The sequence below is a fragment of the Micrasema longulum genome, unplaced genomic scaffold (genome assembly GCF_059751315.1).
Source record: "Micrasema longulum isolate JH-2025_06_02 unplaced genomic scaffold, ASM5975131v1 h1tg000731l, whole genome shotgun sequence".
NCBI lineage: Eukaryota > Metazoa > Arthropoda > Insecta > Trichoptera > Brachycentridae > Micrasema > Micrasema longulum.
In genome coordinates this window covers 69,605-81,654 of record NW_028277926.1, presented here as the reverse complement: position 1 = coordinate 81,654, position 12,050 = coordinate 69,605, and the positions used below count along the sequence as shown (strand labels likewise).

Below are 12,050 nucleotides of genomic sequence, written 5' to 3'. Positions count from 1 at the left end.
CTCTTGAATCAATGTAAGTTTGAGATTTACGAATCTTACAAGTAAGATCGATGATACGAGTATGTTAACTGACATTTTTAGAAACCGTTCTCCTGCTCCCAATGTAGTTTTTAATTTCGCAGAATATTGATTTAAAATGTCGTTTGTCGATCATTATCATCATTCCATGTCCGCTCTCTAGATGAAGCATATAGTGTACACAAAGACCGTGCAGCCATCTCTGTCGGCTGTCAACTCATGTGCATCCTCCCAAGTCAGTTTCTGCTGCCGACGAACAGGCAGCAGCGGACGTCCAGTACGCCTAGGACCTGATGCCTTGTAAAGTAGGCAAGTGTGATTGGAGCTCTCGGAGGCATCCACAATATACGGCGCAGCCAACCGTATCGCCCCCGCTCGATGATAGTTTTCAGTGTAGTTTGCTGCGTCAAACCATTGTACACCTAATATTCTTGTATTAATATATCAAATTAACACCACTTTTGGACGAAGGGATTTTGAGTATTATTCAATTAAAATCAATAAACTACTTCCACTATCTATTAGAACAATTAGAAACAAAAGTTTTTTTTAAGGCTATAAAAAATGGAAAGTGGAGCTGGGTAGAAGTAAAATGGATTGTCTCATTCGCCCAAACCAATATTAAATCAACTGCTCCACAAGTGCATAGCTTATGTTAGGTTTTTGTTATTTTCATTGTGCGTTTGTAATATAAATAATATACCGATATGTACATATATACCTGGTTTTTAAAACAGTCTGAATATTTTGTTATTATCTCTGTTTATTAAGTTAGTCTTCTTTGTTTATTCTCAAATATAAAAACATTTCAAAAAAGCATATTGTTAAGTGTCCTCGGCATAGGTAACCCCAGTTAGGTCACATTATATTTATTATTAATTATAGTTTGTAAGAGAAAAATATGAACAAATAAATGAATATCATATTGGCAACAAACCGTTTTCTTGCGCACAATGTAGTTATACATGTCCGTACTTAAGTTGCAAAATAACACGGAGGTGTCGTCTGCCCAACTCCGCAACTAGTTAATATTTTTTCAGCCTTTTGACTCGCGTTGTCCGGTGGTCGTCGCCTTTTTTTTACATTTCCATCACACTTATATTCTAGCAAACTAAAGTAAACGTTCATTTCCATTATAGTCCACATTTTATTTATTTATTTATTAACGGACATTGTCCATGTATACAATTTATAGGGTTTAAACATTACAATAAAAGAATAGTTTCAAACATTAAAAAAAGAAAATAAGCATTGACAAACATAAGGGACGTCGAGACAAGATCTGGACTATTTATTTAGTGCTCGTTTAAATCGTTGTAAACTTAAACCAAAAAAGTCCAGATCTTGTCTTGAGTTAACAATACGACAAAGACGGGTCGTTGGAGAATTAAGGCCATAGTTTATTCTTTGCTGATCGATGAACAGTACTTCATTGTTTCTCAATCTACGAGTCGGAATATTGAATTTTACTGATCCCAGTAATGATGGAACATCGATTATACCATTTAGTATGCCAAACATATATATAGACTCAATAGTTCTACGTTTTTGTAGACTAGAAATATTTAACATCGACTATATTTCAGCATAAGAATAATTAGGTACCTCTCTCTAGTCCAAGCATCTACGCTATTTTTCGAAGCAAGCGATGTTGGACTGATTCAATGTGATTTGTGCGATTGACATATAATGGAGACCAGACCACTATTCTAGGAGGCATATTCCAGAAGAGGGCGAACAGTTGAGCAATAAAGAGTTTTGATTGTACGGACATAAGTAAAATCAGAGGATATTCTGTTAATGAAGCCAAGTAATTTTAGTGATTTATTTACTGTATTATCTATATGCTTGTTGTATGTCAGTTTATAGTCTAAAACAACTCCTAAATCTCTGATGGACTTAACTACATCAATTTTGGAGTTTTCTAATAGGTACTCGAAGGAAATCAGTTGTTTTGTTCCATGAAATGACATTATTTTGCATTTTTTAATATTAAGTTCTAATTTATTGACTTTACACCCATGGTTAAAATAATTATTTTATCACAACTAGGGAAAAAAGAGACACTTGATTGCACTTCAGTTTTTTTGCTATAACTTTTACCCTACTACGATTTCACTGTTTCTTTGCAACTTAATAGTTGACAAATTTATTTTGCCATTTATCCGCAATTTCAAAATGTAGGTATTTATTTATTTATTTTTATTTATTTAAGCAAGGCAAATAAAATGTGAAGCAAGGGAAAAGGGATCAATTTCCCCCCAATGAGGGTGACTTGTTACCTCACGAGGGTGATTTGTTCTCTATATATTGTTACGGAAGTTTTTTTTAACATAGGTACCATTAATGTCATTAATAAAAACTCTTGTTTCATAACCAAAAAAGATTTACTAACTTTAAACCATACACATATGTTACGATTATATATTTAAAAAAATAAAAAAACTGATTTTTGATTACTTATTTATTTATTTAAACATCTTGTTGGCTTCTACATGTTTGACATTAATAAATATAAAAACAGATGCAAACCAGTGTATTAATATGGGTAAGAAAGGAATCCAACTGCCTATCAGTTACCTAGAAAACGCAAAATATGTCATCAACAAATATGTACCATTTAAATACACATGCTTTTATAAGATGATGACTAGAATTCAATAACGTATCTTCTAGATCATTAAAAAATATATCTGCAAAGATTGAAGACTATGGTGAGCCCGTTGGGAGTCCAACCCGCTGATTGTAGAAATTTCCAATGAATTCAAAATAGTCCTGTGTCGCGTAGACATCATTAATTCTGGTCATTTCTTGTACAAAATAATTTCAGATCACATAATAGCTCTAGAAAAACATTTTTTGTATCTTCTACGGTGACATTCGTAAACAAACTTACAAAATCAAAGGAAACTATTTTGTCATTATGTGGGATATAATCTTTTACTTCATTTTTAAATCTAAAGTATTTTTGCTACTATGTTTTGGTTTGAATATTTATTCAATATTGATTAACTCATCAAGTTTTTTATACAATGTATAATTTGGTGCGCTTACATACGATACGACCGGCTTAGTTGGTACTAATTTGTCCTTATGGATTTCGGAAAGTCGTACATTCTAGGTGCTTGAGGATTCTTATTGACTAGGAAATTTCCTGTATTGCCAATGATGGTTGATCATTGTTTAATTTGTTCTTTTATTTTGGCTTGAAACTTGGCTTTTTTGGACCTGAATTTTAGGTTGACTACTTTTTAAGATTTCAAAATTTTCAATACTAAGGAATTCTTTATATTTATTGAAATAATCAATTTTATCTAAAATAAAAATGCTATTGCCTTTATCTGATTTACTAAAAATTAGATGGTTACATTTAGAGACTTTTTAATATTCTTAACTAAAATACTATTACGATTTCCAATGCTATTATTCTTGGTTGTAGTGTTTTTCAATGGGTCTGCACAGCGATGTTTGACAGATGGTGATTCTTTACAACAGAACATACGTCTAATAAGACTGAATATCATATTCAAATTCAAATTAATTATTGCAACAAAACTGAATAGGCAAAAATAAATACTTCGAAACACGTAAAACTACACTGTGAGCATGAGAACAGTTTCATGTCAGTATGTATCAATAAGTGAAATTTCCAATAAGTGGTTAATGGGCATTTAAAACACTATCGCGAGCAAGTGGAAGGTTTCTCGGCACTGTGTGTTAACATGTGACTTCTTAAATGACTTTTTCGTGCACACGTATAAGTACACTGCGAACATGAGAACGGTTTCTCGCCACTATGTGTAAATATGTGCGTTCTTAAATTACCTTTTTGTGCACATGAATAACTACATTGTGAACATGAAAACGGTTTCTCACCACTGTGTGTTAATACGTGCGTTCTTAAATTACTTTTCTGTGCACATGTATAACTACATTGCGAGCATGAGAACGGTTTATCGTCAGTATGTATCAACAAGTGGCGTTTAAATTCACTATTCCGAAAACATTTAAAACTGCACTGCGAGCATGAGAAAGATTTCTTGCCAACACGGTGTGTTAATAAATGCGTTCTTAAATTATTTTTTCGTGCACATGTATAATTACATTGCGAGCATGCGAATGGTTTCTCGCCACTGTGTGTTAATATGTGTGCTTTCAAAGTACTTTTTTGTGCAAATGAATAACAACATTGTGAGCATGCGAACGGTTTCTCGCCAGTATGTGTTAATATGTGCTTTCTTAAATTACTTTTTTGTGCACATGTATAACTACACTGTGAGCACGAGAACGGTTTTTCGCCAGTATGTATCAACACGTGACGTTTAAATTCACTGTTCCGTAAACATTTAAAACTACATTGCGAGCATGAGAAAGATTTCTTACCAACACGGTGTGTTAATAAATGCGTTTGTAAATTACTTTTTTCTGAACATCTAAAACTACATTCGGAGCATGAGAACGGTTTCTCGACAGTATGTTTCAACGAGTGATGTATTAAATCACTGTTCCGAGAACATCTAAAACTGCATTGCAGGCATGAGAACGGCTTCTCGCCACCAGTGTGTGTTAATAAATGCGTTCTTAAATCAATTTTTAGAGCACACGTATAACTGCATTGCGAGCATAAGAACGGTTTTTTGCCATTGTGTGTTAACATATGCCTTCTCAAACGACATTGAAGTATACATGTATAACTACATTGCGAGCATGAGAATGGTTTTACACCACTGTGTGTTAACATATGCACCCTTAAACAACTTTTAAATCTACAAGTATAACTACATTGTGAGCATGAGAACGGTTTCTCACCAGTGTGTATCAACAAGTGAAATTTAAAATCACTGTTCCTTGAACATTGAAAACTACATTTTGAGCATGAAAACGGTTTCTCACTACTGTGTGTTAACATATGCCTTTTTAAATTACTTTTTTGAGCACATGTATAACTACATTGCGAGCATGAGAACGCTTTCACGACAATACTTGGCAACACCCATCCATTACAAGTACTTTTCTGTCCTGTTTCATATTTGCATTCTTGTAGGGGTTTTGCACTATAAGACGGTAGATTAACACTCTCCGGAGATATTTTTTGTGATTTAGTAATATCTGAAAAGGAAAGATTATAATATTAATCTGGTGGGAAGTATTGACTGTTCAGCGGATAGCAGTAATAGCTTGAGGGAAGCTTATATTTGTGTAGCAAATCCATAGTACAATAAGTTGTTTCTGACGATCCTTCAGAAACCCGGTTCACCAATGTTCGTGTCTTAAATTAAAACGAACTCGATTGATAAGTACATAACTTTTCATTTAAGTGTCTTAATACATTATAAATAACATTAACTGTGAATGGGTAGGTAAAATACGTCATCGTGATAAGTTTTATTTGAGTTATTATCTTAGTAAACAATTTTATTTAAAATTAATATGGGAGGAGACAAAAAATGTTTTCATACCTGCGGTGCTGCGAGAGGACTCTAAACATTCTTGTTTTATATCAGGATAATCAATATCAATTTTCGTAAAGATCGGTATATCACTCTCTGTAGTATACTGTTGTTTAATTCTAGTCACCGGTTCAGCCTTCACGGTAGAAAAACCTGGTTTCTCGCATCTGTAAGGACATGGCGTCCCTTGCTCAGTATGTAGAATATCTCCTTTTACATCGCTAGTCCCCGGTTCAGCCTTTATGGTAGCAACACCTGGTTTCTTGCGTATGTCGGGATATGGCGTCCCTTCCTCAGTGTGTAGGATATTTTCTTTTACATCGCTAGTCACCGGTTCAACTTTCACGGTAGCAACACCTGGTTCCTTCCTTTTGTAGAAATATGGCATCCCTTCCCCAGTAATGATAATATCTCCGAGATCTTCAGTCCCTGCTTCAGCCTTGACACTCACTGAAGCGAGCTCCATATGTCGCAGTCTTTAGTTCGGATAAAAAGACCTAGTTTTATCTGAAGATCAATCACCTACAAAAAGGGTGCAAGATATGCTAGATAGAGTTATTTGTTTGGAATAAAATAGTAACACGATAATACATTTCTTCTGACTACGAAAGATACATATTTAAATATTTTTTATGCTTTAATTATTTCTCACGCTTATAAGGCTTTTACATACAAACATATCAATTATACAAAACATTTTTATCTAAATATTTACTTTTGTAAACGTCAAACTACGCCTAGCGGCACAATTGCAAAGCTCTTCTTAGTTACATTGATGCACTGACAGGAATACGTGTTTAAAATACAATAAACGTGAATTAATATTATGTTTATGTTTCTAAAACTCCGGTGAAAATAAATAAATAAATGGGTCGAAATTATAAGGAATTTAAGGAATGAACATGATTGGGATCCACCAAAAACAAATGTAGATTGTTAACGTTAAAAAAAAACTGTTTTATGTACCAAAAATGAGTATCCTTCAATTTTTAGTAGTATTTATGTAGGTTAGGGTTGCCATATTTTGCTAGGGTCTCGTCGGGACGTTCTAGAATGGGGATATGTAGCAACAAAAAAACAATTTTTTAATGGTTTTACAGAAATATAATATACATGTTTTTCTTACTTTTTATGTGGTGATTCAATTTATGATATATTTATATATTTTTTCTAACTTGATATTGACGTAATACTGCAATATTGATTCTACAGTTCTGGCAGCAGACGACATTTTTTATCGTTGCTTTTTACTGGGCCAACATCAATTACATAACTTATTTCAATGTGGTTTTATGAGTAGGAATAGAAATTAAATACTCGCTAAATTTCAAAAATTGAAAAAAAAATCTATAACAGAGCCCATCAACTTCCACTCTATCGAGGCAAAATGAGCTTCAATTAATTTCTTAAGATACATCAATTGCTGGAAGCATTTGCAACCATATTTACACCTCCATAGTCAGTACGGCCGTAGAAAATTTATGTTGATTAACAGCGTTGTACTGTGCAAGTCTAAATCGGGACATTATAAGTTTCATCGGGACGTCGGGACGGAGGGCTCAATGACGGTGACAGTCCCGATATATCGGGACGTATGGCAACCCTAATGTAGGTACATGCTTGTTGAATGCAGCCGTGGTGTAAATAAACAGTTCTTAGTAACTATGGGTACGTTTTCGTGTCACTTCTGTTTAAAATATTTTTCTCCATAGGGCATGTCTATATACTATACGTCATTTCAGTTCTCCCATAATTATAAATATCAATTGAAATAATACAAACAAAATGTTTGGGTTAAATTGTATCTAAGAAATTTAATGTTCGTATTTTTTAGCCAAGTATTGGAAACCTGTCATAGTCACGCAAAATGCGTGGGTGACGATGGTCCGAGGCCAACAAACGAATTTCGTACACCGTATTTGTTGAAAAAAGAGTCACAAAGTTCGATAAATAATTCATATTCTGGAAGCAGACGGCAAACTACTAAAAATATATAAATGACCCTAAGTTTAGCGAAGTTTGCACTTATTTATCTACTTTATTTTATAATCTCAGATTATTGAAAATCTAAAAATAGAATTTTTCTGAAAATAACTTAAAGTACGGACCCATTTGCTTAATTAACACTAAAGTTATGGCTTTAACATTGATTTTTGGCGGATTCGCGTCTCCCTGTTCGATCCAGCTAGGGTTAATCGCCAGCAATATTCCCCCACATTTCAATTTAGCACTCGATGAGTGATCACACCGTTAAATTTAATGATTAGGGAAAATGGATTTACTCACAGCCTTGGTTACGTTGGTCTTTTGTTGGTGGGGAATACAAGTTCGTTTTATTCAGATAACGATAACACGTAGAAACTGTCGGATCACGAAATGGCGACCATTGGAAATGCGTAAAACAATGTTGCCAGTCTAAAGATGTAACTTAGTACTTAGAGTGTGACATGCCAATTTCAGATTAAATACTTGCATTTATTTGCTGTGCTATTCTGAACGCTCCAAAAAAGAAAAAACGTTGCAGCCTAGCTAGAATTATGAAAGGTATTTTAAATAGATTATACAAAAGGTATGGTTAGAACACGTTATAAATCGCATGCGCACAAGACACAAAGGATGAACCTAATACATTATAAATCTGCCAAATGTCAAACATGCGATGCATAGGATTTTTATTTTTTTAATGTCAGTAAAGTTTTTTGTTTAGCTGAAGCCTCAAAGTAAGGAAAAAATCATCTCAGTACTAATTTAGTAATGAAGTGTTAGTTCCTTAATAAATCATAATATTTCGCTTTTTCGGGTCGGGCCTTAGCCACTGGGGTGGCTAAATAACCCTGGAGATCCACATGTTTTTATCCGGACTTGGCATGCCACACTCTAAGTGCTTACGTATATCTTTAGACTGGCAACATCGTCTGCTGAATTTCCTAATGTCGTGTGTACATATTTCTTCCATTTTTGCTAATGGCCGCCATTTCGTGTTCCGACTCCTGACAGCTCCTAAGGTATTGTTATCTGTATAAATAGGTTTTATTCCTCACTAACCAAGAAGGGTCAAGGAAACCTAACAAAACATTTTCTAATACGCTGTTGCACCGAGAGTGTATGTCAGTTGGACAGTTCCTCGAAAACCACAATCATCTTAAATCCGCTTGAAGTCAGTGTAACCAAGTGGATTGCTGCACAGGACTACAAAAAAAATTATCTAGGCTATGCAGTGAATCTAACACAAAATATATTTCTAATTTCTCCTCGATGCTCAGTGTAATTTTTCTTTTGAATAGTACCTTTATTATTACTTTGTTCCATTGCAAACCAGTAAATTCACAATTTGTTGCCCTCAGAACAGACTATTGTCCAGTTGGGCGACAAATTGTGAATTGCAAATAAAATAATCTAGGAATATGTACTAAATAACGACAATATGGGTTATCGTGTTATCATTTTATTCCAAACAAATAACTCAAGATGAGCACGCCTTTTAGGTGATTGATATTCGGATACAACCCAGTCTATGTATTCGAACAGAAGACTGGACTCACATGGAGCTCGCTTCAGTGAGTGTCAAGGCTGAAGCAGGGACTGACGATGTGGCAGGAGATATTCTTTATACTGGGAAGGTACGCCATATCCCTACAGAAGCGAGGAACCAAGTTTTACTACTGTGAAGGCTGAACCGGGAACTGGCGATGAAGAAGAAGATATTCTACATAATGAGGTAGAGACGCCGTGTCTCTACAGAAGTGAGGAACCAGGCGTTGCTACCGTAAAAGTTGAACCGGGGATAGGCGATGTAGATGGAGATATTATCTGTACTGGGAAAGGTACGCCATGTCCCTACAGAAACGAGGAACCAGGTATTGCTACCGTTAAATTTGAACCGGGAACCAATACTAAACAACAGTATTCTATGGAAAGTGATATACTGATCTTCACAAAAATTGACATTGATTATCCTGGTACAAAACAAGAACGTTTGGATTCCCCTCCCAACACTGAAAGTGAGATTTTTTTTCGTTTCTTCCTATTTCTACCCTAAATTGAGTTGCCAGGTTTATTACTAACATTAAAATAATATTTTCTACGTACCTACTTATTAGATCAAAATCTCATCTCCAATAGAATTTCGCGCTAATGTGTGCGTAGCATTGACATGTTAATACATTGACGCTGAAGAGTAAATATTATTTAAAGTAGTGGTAGTACGTACCTATAGTGTCTGAGTTTGTTTATTTACACCACTGCTGCATTCAACGATTACGCATATGCTACCAAAAATTGGAGGATACTCGTTTTTCTTACATCAAAAAGTTTGTATTTTTACGTTAACCATCAACTTTCGTTTTCGGTGGATCCCAATCAGATTCTTTCCTAATTTTTTTTATGATTTCGATATTTATTTTCACTAGATTTTGAGGAATGCAAAAGTAATGTTTACTCACATTTATTATATTTTTAAAACGAGTTTTTATCAGTGCAGCCCTGTAAGTAAAAAAAGCTTCCCAATTGCAATGCTAGGCGTAATTTGACGTTTAAGAAAAAATATTTTTTTAAAGAAATATTTTCATTCTTATGATAAACACAAAAAATTCATTTTGTGGGCCATTTTCAACGAGTTGTAACTAACTCATTATTAGAATATGAGAATCAAGTTGGGGTAGAGTGGGATTCGAACCACGAACCATTGAGCCGTGGGTACGAGAAACTAACCACGGGACCACAACCCGATTCAATTATTGTTTAAAGCTTTGCACAATCCTCTTCACAATCATCGTCAGTATGGCCATTATACGAAGTAAATAAAAATAAAAAACATTTAAATTAATTACTCGCTAGGGGGTAGAAAAGATCCAGAATACCACCCGTGGTGTCCCTTTTATTCGCTAAACGGTGGTCCAATGCTAATATTTCAACTTTTATTTTTCAGATACCACTAAGTTGCCAACATTATCTCCGGAGAGTATCGATCTACCGACTCATAGTGCAAAACCACTACCAGAGTGTGAATATAAATTAAGACTGAAGAATACTTGTAACGGAATTTGTATTGCCGAATCAGTTAAAACCATTCTCATGCTCCCAATGTAATTATATATGCTCACGAAAAAGTCATTTAAATAGACACATGTTTACACATAATGGTGATAAACCGTTTTCGTGCTCACGATGTAGTTCTACATTTTTACAAAACAGTGATTTAAACGTCACTTGCTAATACATACAGGCGAAAAACCGTTCTCATGCTCGGAGTGTAGTTACACGTGTACACAAAAAGGTCATTTAAAAATCACATGTTTAAACATACTGGCAAGAAACCGTTCTCATGCTCGCAATGTAGTTATACATGTGCAGAAAAAGTTATATTAAACAACACATGCTTACACATACTGGCGAGAAACCGTTCTCATGCTCATTATGTAGTTACACATGTGCACTAAAAAGTAACATACAAAAACACATGTTGACACATAACGGTGAGAAACCGTTCGCTTGCTCACAATGTAGTTTTACATGTGCCCGTAAAAATAACATAAAAAACACATTTTCACACATCGCGTCCCCAGAAATACACTGTCCTAAGTATAAATTTGGCTGTATTGAATTATGAATGCTGTTTATTCATATTTGTCTTAGAAGAGCACTCCCGTATTTCCACCTTTTCTACGACTTATATTAAGCGTGAGAATTAAACTTCTCTGTTTTTAAAACATCAGTTGAGCAAAGGACATCATCATCACCATTCCTTTTCTGCACCTGGTACACGAATCGCAGCGTATCTTGATCTTTTTTTTTTTTTACATGAAGGTAAGATGATCAGTCTTACGCTTCATGTACAAGTCCAGGGACTATGAAATATTCTAGCGTGAAAACACCCTTTCTTAAATAAATATTTCATATCAACCAGGTCGGGAATTGAACCCGAAACCTCTTGCATGGTAGGCAAACACTCTGACCATTACACCACGAGGCCGAGGACACTGCAGTTATTATAATTCTACAGTGGTCTCCAACATCTTAATAAGTAAGTTTTACAAAATATTTTAAATGTATTTTTTTTTATTATTATTTTGTTTTTTTTTAATAAAGAAAATGTTTGCGTCCTTATGATTTACCCGAATATTTTATTTTGTGGGCCATTTCCAACGAGTTGTAAATAACTCACTAATAGAAAATGGGAATCAAGTAGGGGTAGAGTTGGATTCGAACCATGACCCTTTAAGGCGTGAGTCCGAGACACGAGCCACTAGTCACGGGACCACAACCCGATTAATTTTTATTTACCCCAAAATATTTTGTTTACTTGCATGAATAAATGCGCGTTTATTTTCACGGTAACTTTTATCAATATGTGTTCCTAGTAAAGTAGTAAACTAATGACACACACTACTCCCTAGATGTCGCTACTGTGCAAGTCTCACGACGCGAGTTGGCGGGGCCATCAGAAACGGCGACCATCGCAAGGAACTGATATTCCAACCAGAAAAGAACATACTTACATTAAAACACAAAAAGATTTTTTAATAAATAATTCTAAATACGTTTTTTAAGTTCGTTTTTGCTCCGCTGCGAGATAACCCATTT

At 34.7% G+C, this 12,050-nt stretch overlaps 1 protein-coding gene and 1 long non-coding RNA gene across 2 annotated transcripts; one reads left to right on the top strand and one right to left on the bottom strand.

Annotated features, from left to right (window-relative positions):
- Positions 1-2,467: 2,467 nt before the first annotated feature.
- Positions 2,468-7,849, bottom strand: LOC148279328 (uncharacterized). Its single transcript, XM_088230121.1, has 3 exons — positions 7,755-7,849; positions 5,478-5,990; positions 2,468-5,127 (listed from the first exon to the last, which is right to left on the bottom strand). The coding sequence occupies exons 2-3, from the start codon at positions 5,932-5,934 to the stop codon at positions 3,698-3,700; spliced, it is 1,887 nt and encodes a 628-aa protein (XP_088086247.1). The 5' UTR covers positions 5,935-5,990; positions 7,755-7,849; the 3' UTR covers positions 2,468-3,697.
- A 558-nt stretch (positions 7,850-8,407) lies between these two features.
- Positions 8,408-11,559, top strand: LOC148279327 (uncharacterized). Its single transcript, XR_015822923.1, has 3 exons — positions 8,408-8,473; positions 8,954-9,469; positions 10,396-11,559. It is a non-coding gene; the product is annotated as an uncharacterized LOC148279327 (long non-coding RNA).
- Positions 11,560-12,050: the final 491 nt, after the last annotated feature.